Raw genomic sequence first — 17,265 nt, 5'->3', positions numbered from 1 at the left:
TTTCATGCACTGCTGGGTTGGGTTCATGGAAGACTTTGGCTTGAGGCAGATGAAGCTGGCACAGATCCATGCATGCAAGAAAACAGAACTTTCCCCCAGAAAGAAAAACTACCGAGCACTCACACACACACAAACACACACACTCGGCAATATACTGGATTACAATATACTGACATTTACTGGTGTCTTATGACACTATATGCTTTTATGACCTTTGCATATGAAATTAGCACTGATTCCACAACCCATAAAACACGTCTGCACTTTCAATGTGGACAAAAATCAATCCGTACAGTTTTAGAGTTCCCGCGAAGGGGCCGCGGACAGGCGACGTGCATGTGCATTTGCGTGTCTGTGTTTGTTTTGTTTGTATGCAGCACCAAATCAGAGCAAAATCATTCACGTACAATCCAAGATGGCTTGAAGCTATGCAGTCTGCATGCCTCTCTACCCCAAGCCAACTCTTCTGTGTCTCTCCACCAGGGGGAGCCTCACCTGGCTGGAGCGACCCCACTGTTGACACGACAGTGTCCCTGCAGCCCATGCCCACCTACTGGTATTACGTAATAGCCGGAGGTGGCGCCATTTTCCTCCTGGGCTGCGTCACGTTGGTCATGGTGCTGTGTTGCCATCGCTACCACCTGGCGGCCAAGAAGAGCCAGCACTCTGTGTCCTACCAGAGCACGTACACGGGACAGTACACAGGCGGCGGCCCCGGGGGACTCTCCGGACCCGGGGTGGAGCCCATGCTAACGATTAGGTTAGAGAAGCAAGAGCCCTGCTCCCAGTGTTGAGTCGACACCAGTGACACCTAGGTGGTGTCCTTTAAAGTCAAGGATGCAGATGTGGACACGTATAAGCACCAGAGTTGTCGAGATTTCTGAGACTCTTTTGTGGAGCTCCAGTGCTGGGAAGGAGGAGATCTGCTGTGCCGAAGGGACACCCAGCCAAAATCCTGACTGGCAGGGACCCCCTTTCCCCTTCTGTCTCTCTCTCTTTCTTGTGTGTGTGGATGGGAACCTTACTGTGAAAAGCTCTAATCTCCTGTTCATGACCAATCCTATTGTACAGTCAAGAGAACTCGGCAGCACTGCCAAACTCTGAGGAGAGCCTGCGAACAGCGACGGGAGGGAGGCGTCGGTACAAAAAGGAAAAACAGGAACTTTTCCTTGCATGTGTGCCGCATCTCATGTGCACATTGAGGCTTGAGGAGTTCGACGAGAAGTTTCAAAGAGACAAAAACTCTGGGACACATTCTTGCTGGATTTGTGTGTGGAAGGGGTACCACGTAATGTACTTAATTTATAACTCCTGGTACCTCTACAAAGTGCTTAAGTTATGAGGACTGGTCCTTTTATCTTTGGGTTCGGCCCGTTCCAGTGATCTGTTTGGTCTCCTTTGACTATTGAATGAAGCTTCTTTTTGAAGGCTGTTGAGTTCATTTTGAGTATCTGTCAACATGTGTCTATATATAAACTCTTCTTTTCTGAAGTCACTGGGGCTTTGGCACTTACAGTAAGTACGTCTGAAGAGATACGGTATGTTTTTCGCCTATAGGTCACACGACCCCGCCTTAGCCAGCCTACTCCTCTGATTGGCCGACCGACTGACACAACATTGGCCTTAAGACGCTTCAGTGGCATTGGGCTAGTTCGAGCCGATCACTGTTCTCATTTATTATTTAATCCTTTCGTATTCACGCTCAGCCGAGATGAACCGAAGTGCATATGCAGCTAACTGATGCACTGACTTTATTTTTATAGCTAACGCTAACGCAGTGTGTATTTGTGTGCCGTTTCCCCAGAGATTTTGATTACACATAAGTCTTGTAAAAGAGCAGAAGCGGAGAGCTTTGTAAATCTGCCAAATGTCAGACGGTGCAAGAGCGCTTCGCTAGCTGATTTTGCTTCAGGGAGCGAGTTGGCACGTTAGCATGTTAGTTGGAGCCCATTTCCAAGTCCACCTTCTATAGTGTCACTCGGTACACCTGCTGATGTCTTACTGAAATACTAACCAACCTCTTATCTGTACTTTTAGGGGGCTTTTGCCAATTTATCAGACAGGGACTTAGCGTTTTGTTTTATTAGCATTATTTGCATATGACAATCTTGTTGCAGATCATCTTTTAAGTATCAAAACACACACACTATATATGCAGGAGAAAGTTTTAAAATGCACTCTGTCCTGGTGCGAGTATTTGCTTTATCTCTTTCATGTGCCACTTGAAACGTAGCGGTATACCTCTGAAAAGAAAACCATGCGATGTTCTGTCCAAGTACATAGTGTTCAGTGTTCTCTTCTGTACCAAACAAACACAAAAAAACAGGCGCCATCAGAGCTCAGGGTGGAAATTCCCCCAACAAAACATTTTCCTCTTTACACATAAAGAGTCTGAGGCTTCATCCATTACTGAAAGCATCTGTCAGGCGGGCACGTCAGATTTTGGCTTCATCTAAAGCAACTGGGATGAAAGGAGAAAGTAAATCCTGATATCTTGTTATGTCCTCCATCTGGCAATAGGTGAAAATAATCCCCCATCACGGACGGGCTGGCCCTTTTTCGCCCGTTTATCTGCTCTTCGCGAAAGAATGTGTGGGGAGATGGAAGGCGAGATCAAAGAAAAGCCTGCTCTAAATATAGACCTCCTCTGCAAAATCCCGGGTCTGAAGGGGTTTGTTTAAAACACAAAAGCACATGAAAGATCCTCGCAGACAGCCAGAGAGACCACCTGACCTGGCAGGCCCATTGTAGAGCATTGTCTCTTTTTTTCCCACCTAATCCTCTATACAGTAGAGTGTGTTCTGGCGAAGATGGGACACATGACAGCTTTTCATGCGATACATCAATTCTGTTCAGTTTTGAGTCATGTGGTCTCCGTTGCGCCGCCATATTGTGCAATCTGTCGCTTGTTTAAAGAAGAATTTGCGATATGCAAGACATTTCTATGAGTTTCTGTGCCCCCCAGTGTATGTCTTGTCTTAAAAAAGTCTGGGTTCATATGCCTGTTTGACACATGATTAATGTATGAATTTATATCAAGCTTTTAACTCTGAACAGTCGTGATTTTGTTTTTTAGTCTGAATGTACTACTTTAAATTATTTTCATTCTCAGCTTTTCTCTTTACTATTTAATATGAGTTGCTTCAAAATGACATGTCAGCTGTTCATAATATGTTTTTAAATCTACTGTGGCTGAGAGTTTCTTGAACCTTTTCATATTTCTAATTAGGTAATGGACCAGATTACATTTTATTAAGCCCGTTGTAAGCATTCTTGCTGGGAGTCTTTTCCTTTTGCTGTCTCTCAAAAGATATTAATGAGCAAAAGCACTCAGAGGGGCCCCATATGATGCCAAGAGTCTGTCTCTGATAGTACCTGCACAAAACAGCATATGCTCTCACCCCTCCTCAGAGACAGAGACAGGAAAAGGCGGTAGACGTCTAAAGTGTCTGTCTGAAGAAACTGAATTTTAATGTGCAAAAAAATGTATTAAGCAAAATCCATGTATGTTTTGCTTAAAAAAGGTAAAATATTCCATCTACAGAATTGAAGTTGATTTAAAATAGTTTATTTATTAATGTTTGCTGAACATGACTTTTTGATGTTCATTATGTCAACATTATGCTTAATTTGCATACAAGTTCTGATGGGTTTGTGGTTGTGTGCACTTTTTTGTCCCTTGTGAATGTGGGGCTTCGACCCAGCCATCTATATATGCTTTTTCCTTTCTCTCTACGACAGCATTTCAGCCTGTTTAAATACATACAGTATGAGGTATATTTTAGCCTGTTGAATTTCGTGGTCTTGGAAACGTTGTATGGAATGTTACAATAAAGTGATATTTTTCTACAAACTGCAGCTTAAAGTGGTTTGTGCACTTTGTTTATGGGTATTGAATGATGTATAACAGACGCTGCACCTCCATAGCTTGTGTGATCATCAGTGTACACTTTTTGCTGTTTATGTTGGCCATTTTGTGCTTGCACATTCTACACTTGTTCCTGACTCATGGAACAATAATGTTTTTTAGTTTGAGTCTTTTTGTATATTCATTTTAACACTGAGTGTTTCATTTGGATTGTGTTTGTCTTCCAAACAGAGCGAAGACCCGAAGACCTTGGAAATAATCGTCTATTCAATGGCAGAGAGCACGTTGGTCAAGGTAACTCTATTCATCAACCTTCAAGTGTAGACTGGTGTATTTTAATAATAAACACAAATGGGGTTTGAAACAGAAAGTACACAAGCACACAAATGCGGACGTGAATGCCTAGCCAATGCATTATAAGTGCACAGTTCATTATTCACCCAGTAACACGTCATTACTTACCTTCAGATGTCTGTGGCTTAACAGAATGTAATATTATTCAGGTAGCTTGACATATTAAAGAATACAACACACTCAGCCAGATTCACTTCAACGTTTTTAGAAAGAGAAAACTTACTACAGGACTACTATACCACCTACGGCTATTCTTCAAAACATCTTAAGACATTAAAGATACAATTGACCCAAAAATAAAAATTCTGTCATTAATTACTCACCCTCATGTTAAGATATTTTTGATGAAATCCGAGAGCTTTCTGTCCCTTCGCAGATGGCAATGCAACTGACACATTCAAGGCCCAGAAAGGTAGTAAGGACATCGTTAAAACAGTCCATGTGACATCAGTGGTTCAACTGTAATGTTATGAAGCTATGAGAATACTTTTTGTGCACGATGAAAACAAAAATAAATTTAGCTGCAAGCAGTGATTACCCTTCAAGCACTTTAAGGCATTTAAGCAAATATGAAAAAAGACATTATGTAGCAAGCATGTTACCACCTAAATCACCTAAAAGCATTTCTGGCAAATCCAGGTAATTTACCATAGAAATATGATGTTTTTTAATGTTTATGATTGTTATAGTGCCGGCTGTGGTTTTGAGTTTTCCTTAAGCTTTATAGGATTTGGGGTACATTTGGACAGCCCCCTTTTCTAAACGACCTTGTTATAGCTTCCCAAAGGGTACATTTCAACATTTTTTGATAATTATTGACCTAGAGAGTACAGAGAATTGTACTGCAGTGGTTTTTCCAGATTGAGCAAAAAAACTAGGATCTAGTTCGCAAAAGTAGGTTTTTTACTCTTCTCAATCATTTATTAAATTATTTGATTGACATCTGTGGTTCTAGAGGCAAAGTTTTCCGGAATGAGGAGTTCATCATATGATACAAATATCACAAGTATGTGTGAAAATCCATGCAATGTACAATCGTTTACGACCTTGAAAAATGCAATACGGTTGCATAGTTACAGCCATTTTTATGATTTAGTTCCTGCGTCCTCCTGTGTCCTGAGTTTGGCGAAGGTATCTCATTCCATTCAGGAGTTATAGGCATTTTACTAAAAGTGGACCCGCCCCTTTCAAACGTTTCTTTCAAAAGTGATTTTTTTCTTTTCTTTGAGAACTTTTTTTTTTTGAGAATTTTTAATGTTTACTCTCCAGAAAATCTTCCAGAAAAACCTTGGACTAGTTCACAAAAGTATGTTTTTCCAAAAATCCAAAATACCCGAAAATTTCAAGCTCACCATCTAATCTGGTATGGGCCAAGGATTCCAACGACATAAGACACATGAGCCTGCGATTGACAGCTTAGGAGTTAGGAGCAATTTCATACTTTTGATCGCTGTAGCGCCCCCATCAGGCCGATTGGGGTGAGTCTTGGTGATGTTGTTGGTGGTGTGAGTACTACCATCCCTCCCAGTTTCAAGTCTCTACGACTTACGGTTTGATCTGCACAATCAGTTTTAGATTGCGTGGAGATAGCTGATCCTTGGCCATTCTGAGTGTGTTGTTTTTAGGGCAACTTGTTTTGTTTTGTTTAAACTTTTTATTAGATTTCAAATGAAAACTTATTGTTTTGTCTCTCCTGTTTCCAGGGTTCCCGTTCCCTGTCTGGACCACACCCAACCCCTCACGAGAACCTCCAGTGACGCGGATCTCTGAGAAAGACAATGCTTGGCTGTACACGCTCGACCCCATTCTGGTCACCATCATCGTCATGAGTTCCTTGGGCGTTCTGTTGGGAGCGGTTTGCGCTGGACTCCTGCTCTACTGCACCTGCTCCTACAACGGCCTGTCATCCCGCAGCACCACCACGCTGGAGAACTACAACTTCGAGCTGTACGACGGCATCAAGCACAAGGTGAAGATCAACCAACAGCGCTGCTGCTCTGAGGCCTGATGGCAGCCGATCAGGAGAGGCGCTCTGTCCGCTTGTGAACTTGTGCCGGCCTGATCCAAAACTGTGAATGGACCTCACGCCGCTAATATAGGGCTGATCTCTGACCGGGATTGTTGAAGGATCACTGGGAGCATAGAAGCTTCCTGTGGACAGCTCAATGGGAGTGAATGGTGAATCAACACATATCAACCTAATGACTTTCCCCCCTTTCAAAAAAAGAAAAAGAACTTTAAAGAAATGTATATTGCTATAGATTTGTAAAGGAAAATACAATCTAATAATGCTTAATGGAAGGTAGAAGAGAGAGAGAGGCACTAGGACTAGAAGACAGATTGCTTGTGAAATCTCGGCCTCCATTGTGTGAACGCTGTGGCCTAGAATATTGTGGACATTTGCTTTAGTTTAGACTTGTGTCTTTTCAGTGACTCGCTTAAGTTCCCATCCCATCTCGTCTTTTGCCACTTCCCACAATCGTTTTGAAGTGTTGACGCCTCTTATGAATGTTTTATACTTCAGTCTGTTTGTAGCATAATGTTTCTGTTGTGGCCATTAGACAATGAGAAAGAAAACATGCTGTATTACATTCAGAAAAATCCTTTTAGACTGAAGTATTAGGATTGTCTTTTGTGTCTCTTTTTTTCTCTTTTTCTTTTTTTTTCTTTTGACGGTTTGATTTCTAAGCATAGACTCTGTGCTTGACAATTCAGACTAATTTATCGCAACCTATGGATTGCTAAGGATTCAGAGCCACTGAGCTAAAGAGTGTTGAGAGAGTGGAAAGAGAGAGAGCATCTTCAGCTCTCTCCTCCTCTCTTTACCCTATTCTTGAAGTAACAAAGACTCAAGCTGGCAGAGCGACTTTGGTGAAGGAGCTGGAAAATCCCCAAGCCACTTTCATGTACAAACAATCGAGCCTTAAGCAAACTGTTTTGGAGGAGAGCCATTTTGAAACACCAGTCCTTGGGTTTGAAGCCACTGGGGCCTTGGAGGAGTCGGGCCTTACACTTGCTTTCTTTCATTTCACCTGTCTGTTTACTCCATGGTTTATTTTGGGATGCTGAAAATGAAGGCTAACAATACCAGGTTCGGTGCAAGCCTGAGAGAAGAGTGAGAATTTCACAGAACGTTTCACCTCGAGGTGAAGAGAGCGATAGAACGAGAACACGCATGGGGGAAGTGTGTGTAAATTTCTTTATTGTACCTCAGACTGGCCTCTCGCTCCCCAGAGCCATGCTGGGAGTTCTGTTGACTTGTGGGTGAGCGAGGGGGTGGAGGGGCTTGTCTTATTAGGGAGTGCGGAAAGCAGCCGGAGACACGGATTGTTCAGTCTTTGGGGGAGAGAGCGATGAAGAGGGAGAGATTGTGTGTATTCAGCTCGGTTTTCACTGGACTCTGTTGACTCTTTTCCAAGTGCCTTGGAGCTCTGGCCTGTTTTGGCTTTGCTGCAGAGCTGTGATAGTATTACCTCGTCTGTCTGGGACAGGAGGCCAACACCAAAAGACATGGAGATCCCGGCACTGGTCAGAACATTCAAAAATTGTTGTTTGTAGACTTTGTACAGAAAAAAAGTTCTTTTTTATTGTTATTATTATTATTTAATAAAGTATGATTAACAATACTTGTGACTGGTGTGAAAATTTGTCTATCTATCTATCTGTCTGTCTGTCTATCTATCGATCTATCTATCTGTCTATCTATCTATATGTCTGTATCTGTGTCTGTCTGTCTATCTATCTATCTATCTATATGTCTGTCTGTCTGTCTGTATCTGTGTCTGACTGACTGTCTCTATCTATCTATCTATCTGTCTGTCTTTATGTGTGTGTGTGTGTGTGTGTGTGTGTGTGTGTGTGTGTGTGTGTGTTTGTTTTTGTGACATATCAGGACACAAATTTGTGTAATAACATGGGTATGACATAGGTATTACAAGGAGAGGGTGACTTATGAGGACATTGCCCATGTCCCCACTTTTCAAAAGGCTTATAAATCATACAGAATATGTTTTTTTGAGAATGTAAAGATATGCACAGTCTCCTGTGAGGGCTAGGTTTAGGTGTAGGGAAGGTGTAGGGTGACAGCAAATATCGTTTGTACAGTATAAAAACCATTACGTCTATGGAATGGCCCCACAATTCACAAAAACAAACATGTGTGTGTGTGTGTGTGTGTGTGTGTGTGTGTGTGTGTGTGTGTGTGTGTGTGTGTGTGTGTGTACCTGGTATTCATCACGTTGTGGGGACCAAATGTCCCCACAAGGATAGGAATACCAGTAGATTTTGACCTTGTGGGGACATTTCTCAGGTCCCCATGAGGAAACAGGCTTATAAATCATGCACAATGAGTTTTTTTGAGGAAGTAAAAGTGTGCACAATCTCCTGTGAGGGCTAGGTTTAGGTGTAGGGTAGGTGTAGGGCGATAGAAAGTAAGGTTTGTACGGTATAAAAACCATTACGCCTATGGAATGTCCCCATAAAACATGTAAACCCAACATGTGTGTGTGTGTGTGTGTGTGTGTGTGTGTGTGTGTGTGTGTGTGTGTGTGTGTGTGTGTGTGTGTGTGTGTGTGTGTGTGTGTGTGTGTGTCTGTCTGTCTGTCTCTGTCTGTCTGTCTATCTATCTGTCTGTATCTGTGTTTGTCTGTCTGTCTGTCTATCTATCTACAGTTGAATTCAAAAATGTGCATACACAGAATCTGCAAAATGTTAATTATTTGACCAAAATAAGACAGATCATACAAAATGCATGTTACTTTTTATTTAGTACTGATCTGAATACTATATTTAAAATACATAATAGTAAAAAAACTAATAATTAAAAAAATAATAGTTGAATTTACAAAAATGACACTGTTCAAAAATTTACATACACTTGATTCTTAATACTGTGCTGATCCTGAATGATCCACAGCTTTTCACAATGAAGACAACTGTGGGACACACATGCAACTATTAAAGAAGGTTCATACTCTTACTGATGCTTCAAAAGGAAACACAATGCATTAAGAGCCGGAGGGTGAAAACTTTTGAACAGAATAAAGTATGTTTTTCTTATTTTGCCCAAATATCATATTTTTTCATTTAGTACTGCCCTTCAGAAGCTACAGAAGATACATACATGTTTCCTAGTAGACAAAATAAGTTTAATTTACCCTGAACCTCAAATTTAAAAAGTTTTAACCCCTCGGCTTCTAATGAAGCATCAGTGAGCTTACCTTCTGTAATACCTTCAGTTTAACTGTTTAGGACAAACAAGGGACTATCACTACACAAAAAAACAGCTGTGGATCATTCAGGTAACAACACACTATTAAAAATCAAGTAGATGTAAACTTTTGAACGGGGTCATTTTTATTATGTCTGTCTGTCTATTTACTCATCTATCTCTCCATCTATCTGTCGGTCCATTTATCTATTTGTGTACAAAAGTTCCACTGCACATCGATCCTGTAGGCAAAAACTCAAACAGTGGTAGGGTAAATTTCACATCAAGTCCATTTCAGTCCCATTTAAGTTCAGCTCATCTCAGACAATCCATTGAAATCTGTTTGCAGTCCTAATTCAGCGCCCGACCTCGCTGTGCAGCTGTGTTAAAGGGAGACAGACAAGAGGTGAGCGCCACCATCTCCAAAACACTGTCAGTTTATAGACAGCCCTTCAGACTAGACCACACACAATCCAATCAAAGGCATAACCTCCATACATGGACAGACATTCAAAAGTCATCCCTCCACGACTCATTAAATACATCACCGTGATCTTGCATTTCTCCTCAAACATAAACATAACAAGTAATGAACACAAGAAACAGCATCACACCACGTCAATAAGATATTCAGCTATGCATACATGCAAAACTCTCATTTTAGAGTGGCTCGCTGTGCATCACAGCGTAGCAGTGGTCTCCGTCTCCGTCTAAACCCAGAACCCTGCAGATACAAGGGCACATTTGTTTGTTTCCTGTTTGATGTTGACTTGACTAATGATCCGTGTGCATAATTGTTTTGTTCTGGATCCTGACAGCCCCCGACCAAATAATATCATGTAGCGTCAGTTTTGTGGCTCATTCAGGAATGTGCTGTCATGTGGATGCTTGCTATCTTTCCTCATTAACAGCGATGCCACGTTCGAGAAATGCAATTCACCATCCATCAAGGAGGAGTGAGGGCCACAGAACAGAGCAGGGGAATTTGTCAGTGATCACAGCTGAAGTCTTTGCTGACTCAGTCTTGTGGTTTCTCTGATAATACATGATGTTTGGGTTTGGCCGAGAAGACCTTGAATTGGACTCCCATGCGCTACTGGGTGGGATTGTTTCTCTCTGCTGTTTTCTGTGATGGTCTTTCTAGAAACCTAGAATGTCTTGTCTCATTAGAGCTCACATTGGGCTGTGTTTAAGATCAATGAAATGCGTTAAAAATTGAATTGTTCAATAAAACAGCAAAGGATAGAATAAATGATCTATAATTGATCAGATTTGAAGTTGCTCTGAGCACTGCAGACAACATTTCACATTCATTAAAAAGACTCGTCTGGTTTGTCTGATTGTGATTTTTCTAATAATTCTGCTCTTCTGATTTCTGCCATATTTTGCAACTCTTGTTAATTTCTTGTTCCTTGCTCTTATATTGCATGATCAATATACTCTTAGGTAAACATTTTTGCTCTCATAAAAGCTGTTTATCTTTCATAATAGGTACACTCATTGGATTGTTTTCTTGCCAAAAGCCAAAAACAAAGTTCCAGAGTGAATCTCTCATGAGTTCGAGCCACAGAATCTGCTGATGGGAATAAATGTTTTACTACAGGCAGACCAGGGATGGGTAGGAAGCTGTCTGGAGCGTTTGAATCAGTTTCAAACATCCTCCCAGTGGCAGATGGCTGGAGATGGCCTGAGCCTCAAGTGACAAGAGACCTGCAAAGGGACACTTGCTCTGTGTGTGCTGTATGTGAAAATTATGTCTCTTATATTACTCATGGTCTCTTTTGTCCCACATAATTGTTTACAATCAAATCAATATTTAATGCAAATTTGACATGATTGGTAAACTACACCAAACAACATCAAAATGGGCTTTGGCAAGACAGCAAACAGCTAGCATTCTGTCCATTACCAATACTGTGAGTCATCTCTCAGCACGACCATAGATGCCACTGTTTGCAGATTTTCTCAGGTTTGTTTGAAAGACATTTGGCTAGGTCACTTCAAAACTAGTTTTGTGTAGCCTGAACTTTGACTGACATAAGGTCTAAGCTCTATAGGAGCTTCAATTGACCAAGGACCAACCACTTGGGTAGGAACAGGTCGTCTGACTGACAAGTGACTAATAACAGTTTGTTTTGGTTCAACGTCATGTTAAATGGCGGGTAAATGTCGCTATATCATACATTTCATTCAGGATCAGAATAATTCTTAGAGCAAATAATGGAACCGCAATCTGCGATAAAGGATTAGTTCACTTTCAGAATAAAAATTTCCTGATAATTTATTACCCCCTATGTCATCTAACATGTTCATGTCTTTCTTTCTTCGGATAAAAAGAAATTAAGATTTTTAAGGAAAACATTCCAGGACTTTTTCTCCATATAGTGGACTTAAATGGAGATCAACAGGTTGAAGGTCTAAACTGTAGTTTGAATTTTCAATGCAGCTTCAAAGGGCTCTACACGATCCCAGCCGAGGAACAAGGGTCTTATCTAGCGAAAAGATTGGTTATTTTCTCAAAAAAAATAAAAAAATATTTACTTTTTAACCACAAATGCTTGTCTTGCTCTAGCTCGACCTCGCACATTACGTAGTCATGTTGGAAACAAAAGGGAACATGCAAAGAAAGTCAAAAGCCCTTTACAAAGCAAGGTAAAACAACAATCTCGGACGATTTTGAAGTTGGAGGAACAAATGTATAATGGTTTTATTGGTTATGATGGGATTTGTATTGGTTTTTATTGAAACTGTAATGGACCACTTTCTATTGGTTGCTTGTTAAAACCACAAAATCCTAATGGAATATGTCACAAAACACACTACAGAAAACCATTTTAATGGTTTTAATGGTTAAAAGTTGATGTAATGTTTGTAATAGTATTCCACGAAAGCAATTATGTTAAAAAATTTTTGAGCATAAACACAACCTAAAAGTCACACTTAGTATGGAAATGAAGTGGCTTGTCTCGCATTTGGCGCCATTTGTCAAATTTTGTACGAAAAATGCCTTTACCTGAGTCGTTTATAAGCTGTTACTAAGACCTTTTTAATCCCTGGCATCACTGGTACGCATTTCAGGATAGTATTCAGTTAAAAAGAAATTAAGGTTTTTGAGGAAAACATTCCAGGACTTTTTCGGTCTAACTATATACTTTTAAACCACAAATGCTTATCTTGCTCTAGTTGACCTCACACATTACGTAGTCATGTTTTCGTCCTAACCAACATTTTTTAACTGAAGTACACAGACAAAGAACAAAGCATGTGTGGCCTTTTTTAACAAAAAAAAAGGCAACACATGCTTTGTGTGGCCTCACGTCACCGAGGTAGTGCAAGATGAGTATTTGTGGTTAAAAAAGATCCTTTTTTTTTAGAAAATGACAAATTGTTTCACTAGATAAGACTCTTATTCTTTGGCTGGGATCATGTAGAGCCCTTTGAAGCTGAACTGAAACTGAAATTTGAAATTTCAACCCATAGGCCACCATTGAAGTACAGATATGGGTTTTCTTAAAAAACTTTAATTTCTTTTCAACTGAAGAAAAAAACACAACAACATCTTGGATGACATGGGGGTGAGTAAATTATCTGCACATTTCATTTTTATACTCTAAACTAATCCTTTAAAACCATTTTGGATATTAATTGGTGATGTCTATACAGGTCTCAGAATTTTCTTAAATTACACTAACACCTAAAACTAATAAGAATTGTTTATTTCAACGGTTTGTACTTTGTCAACAGCCATTCTAATAAAATGCTCTTTGGAATATTTTGTAGATCCAGATACAATACTAAATCTGCCAGCTTTTATATCAGCAGTATGTTTATGTTTACCAGCATATGCTGCAAATATTCCCATTTTAGTGAGGTACTTCACCTGATTTACCATCGTAGATGTGAGAGGATATACAGCTAATGAAATAGATCAATATGGAATCCTATCATATGTTGGCAAACAATGGCAAAGCTTGGAAAATTACATTTTTCAATATCTTGTAAGTAAACGTCCTTTTCACATCCATCTCTTTTACATTTAACTGAGTGCCTCGGTCTGAGGCAGAGACTACTTTAAAACAGCTGTTTTGAGCCTGACTGTGATACACAACACAGTCACACAGTGAGAAACCTTTTTTTCTATTTAAACTGTCTTTCTGGGAAACTAAATTAGTCCGAAAAAAGAACTTTCTCTTCAAGTCTAATTTAATATACTGCCTTTTGGTGGCGTAAAAAAGAAATAAGTCTGACTCTAATTGTCTTTCTCCACACTGAATTCATTTGGAATGGAATATGTGATGACAAAGACCCCGGTCTGTCTACTCTTTCTGTGAAGACATTCCACACCTGCTTTCAGATCTTCTATTTTATCATGTTCCAGGACCAAAAAGTTCCAGAATCTTCTTAAGGGAGGGTGTCTTTGAGTTCATTTGGTACGCATGTGTTTGTTTATCACCGCCTTAGAGGAGCTGTTACTATTCTACCCAGAAGAACTGTTTAGCTTCAGCTCTTGTAAATATCTACCTAACAACAGATTTACCATCATGTTGAACAAAGTAAAGCAACAACCTGTCTTTTTTTTTTTTCCTACAGCACCCCCATCCCCTTTTAGGGAGATTGTCAATAGCAAGTGCCCAGGAGCCCTCTTCAAATGGGCGTGTGGAGAAGGACCTGTGCTATTTTCCATTAAGGTTGTTTAAACACCATAAGTGACATGTTTGGGTTGATGAAAGCTGGTGTTAGCCTCGTCTCGATGCGCTGTCTGCCGCCGTTGAGGTTTTTGGCAGCAGCATGCAAACTGCTGCTGAGATCAGACGGGCCTTCGTACGTCTCACGTTTCCCTTCATGCTGCAGTTACGTTCATAGCCAAGGTGAAATCAACACCAGCCGTCATTTTGTTTCTGTAGCCTCACATCTCTGGGTTATTATTCCCCTGTATGCAAATGAGGAGATGTGGGAGGGGGTGAAGGCAGGTTAAAAATGGCCAGTCATATGACTGTCAGAAAATTGGAGATGTCTTTTGCAGGCTGCTCGCAGTCAGTCCTTCTCCTGCCGCGCTGCGAAAGCTTCTGACTCATCTGCCTCCAGCAAAATCAAATTACATTTCTGTAAAAAGGCTTTCTCTCTCACTTTCCACACAGTGATTGTTTTGAAAATAATTATTTAGGATGTTTTGATCGTTTTATATTGTTGGTGAAAGTTGGACGCTCGGTTGTCGTGGGGGAATGGACTTTATGAAATATGATTATATTGATGCTGTAAAAATGCCTTCATCGATAATGACGTTATAAATCATCTTTGGTGCTTATTTTCTATTCAGAAGATAATCAAATTCACGTCTCACTGGGAGAAAATGATAAGGTTCTGTGAGTGTAAATATGTGAGTGTGTGAATAAAAGACAGTGAGAGACAGAGGAAAGGGCTGCTAGATCAGTTTTGTAATTGCCGCATCAATAATGTGATGTTTTATTTTGTTAGTGTTACCTTGAGATAGTTGGATTGGACATCAAAGTCTGGGTAGACACTTTTTCCAGCAGAGGAAGGAAAAGAATATAGCAGAGTGAATGCAGAATGGCTGGAAGGAAGGAGACAGATATTTGACTCTGCGAAGAGAGATTGTCAATTATTTCCTAAACAGAAGCAACACAGAAATTATCATTTGAAATGCAAACTTTTGACAGATGGCAAACAGAGAGGAAAATTTCCTCCAAAGCAATGAAGGCTGTCCATTAGGCTGTGTGTTTTTGTGTAAAGTGTATTGTAATCAAGCAAGACACAAACTATGTTATTTCGTAACTTGGGATAGAAACAACAGAAGATATCCTCAAAAAACTAGTTTTCCAAATAATTTATATATATATATATATATATATATATATATATATATATATATATATATATATATATATATATAATTTATTCAGGATTAAAATCAGTTAAGAGAAACATCCTAAAATCTTCCTGCTGGAAAAAAAAAATAATAATAATAATAATAGACATATTGGTTTTATGGGACTTGTATTTGTTTTCATGGAAACTGTAATGGACCACCTTCTATTAGTTGCTTGTTAAAACCACTAAATCCTAAAGGAATATGTCACAAAATACACTACAGAAAACCATTTTAATGGTTAAAAGTTGATGCAATGTTTGTAAAAGTATTCTGCAAAAGCAATTATGTTAAAACAATTTTTTAAGCATTAACCGAAAAGCCACACTTAGTATGAAAATGGCTTGTCTGGCATTTGGCGCCATTTGTCAAATTTTGTACGAAAAAATGCCTTTACCTGGGACTTTACAAGCTGTTACTAAGACCTTCTTCATCCCTGGCATCACTGGTACGCATTTCAGGATAGTATTCAATAGATTATTAAAGCAAGTAAATATTAGTACATAGTTTTACGCATTGAAGTTTAACCGCTTCAATGATTTTGTATACTGTCCAATGCTTCAGGATGAATCGCGAACTGACAATTTTTCTAGAACCGATTCAAAAGAGTGAATCATTCACCAGGCCGCAGGAATCTTCGAACAAATCGTTTGAGAGTCGTTGAGAAATAACATAAAATTAAATGCATATTATATGAAAATAAAAGTGTTTTTTGATCTTGCATGCATTTAAACCTGTTGTTGGAAACTCTTAAAATTAAATTATGAGCCTTAAAGGTTAGCATAACAAAATGCAGAGCACAAGACATGCTGAGTAAAGCAACAAAAATGTACTTCGGTTATGTTTTTAAATATTAAAACGTAAAACGTTTAATTGAATCTTTACGGTTACTCATATTTCTTTAAGAAGTCAGTCTGCACAGTTTAAATTTAACTCATTCAATTTTACCTGTTCTCCCTTTAGGTGGCGACAAACAGCTGTCTTCTTTATGAGTGAGTCAATTCACTCAACAACACTGATTCATTCAGAAACGTGACATGTTACTGAACAAATCTTTGAATCATTCATTCAACCAAAGTCAGCTATATGCTGTCCTTCTCGGAGAGGCGAAGGTTTGGAACTTTTTTATTTTCCCTAAGTATGCGAAAAAAACAGTACAAATTTCGTCCAAATTCGTAGTACTCATAAAACAGTTTGAGAAGTACCCGGGTGTCCAGCTACTTCCGTCAAGATTCTGAAGCAGGCATCTCAGTGGCAGTGGATTGTGTTAGATTTACATCTGAAATGTAAGTCAGTATTAACTTTTTGTTTGTTGACACAATATCACGTTTTAATTTTGGGTTTGCACTTATGTCACTATTTTGTCAGTCACCCGGATGCGCAGCCATACTGGCGACACTCGGATGTAAACATTGTTCTGCTAATTTATGCTGTCTAAATCACGGGAAAAAGATGTGGAAGCTGCTAAATCATACAGAGAAGGACTTTGTAAGCAGGAATGGGCGCAATATTTTGACTTAGTTAATAGATGGTAAAGATATGTACGAGCAGTATTAATTAAGATATTAGCCTAATGTTTAACCTACCTGACCCGAAATCATGAGAACAAACACGAATGTTGTCAAAATTCTAGCCGTGGAAATAAATCCTGGTTAGTTTGGCCAACCACAAACGCCTTTTGTTCCTCAGACAGTTTTTTTTGCACTCTTCTCCTTGATTTGTTATAACTTTTGGCAGTCTGTAGTACTCCAAATGTTTTTTCCCAGTCTGACCAATTAGCACAGCCAAAAACATGACAACAATTGATCATTTTCAATAGCAATAATCAGCAAAATATGCGGGTTTTGTTCGGTTCAGTGGCATTGTTTACTTTCAATGCCGCCAATATGGCCGATTGATGATGCGTTGTGAAAACACTCTATACTGGGGTTCTCAACTCTGGCCTTT

General features: G+C 39.6%; 1 protein-coding gene across 2 annotated transcripts in view; it reads left to right on the top strand.

The window, feature by feature from the left end:
- nrp2b (neuropilin 2b) overlaps positions 1 to 7,788 on the top strand; it is a 91,567-nt gene extending 83,779 nt beyond the window's left edge. Inside the window, exons 16-17 of one of the 2 annotated variants that reach the window (XM_073845264.1) lie at positions 4,100 to 4,162; positions 5,926 to 7,788. In XM_073845264.1, the coding sequence (XP_073701365.1) occupies positions 4,100 to 4,162; positions 5,926 to 6,230 (368 nt within the window). In that variant the 3' untranslated portion in view covers positions 6,231 to 7,788. Of the gene's footprint in view, positions 1 to 483; positions 3,859 to 4,099; positions 4,163 to 5,925 lie in introns of those variants that run through there. The other variant, XM_073845265.1, reaches the window with a different exon arrangement.
- Positions 7,789 to 17,265: the final 9,477 nt, after the last annotated feature.

The sequence above is a fragment of the Garra rufa genome, chromosome 8, assembly GCF_049309525.1.
Source record: "Garra rufa chromosome 8, GarRuf1.0, whole genome shotgun sequence".
NCBI lineage: Eukaryota > Metazoa > Chordata > Actinopteri > Cypriniformes > Cyprinidae > Garra > Garra rufa.
This window is presented reverse-complemented; position numbering and strand designations above follow the sequence as displayed.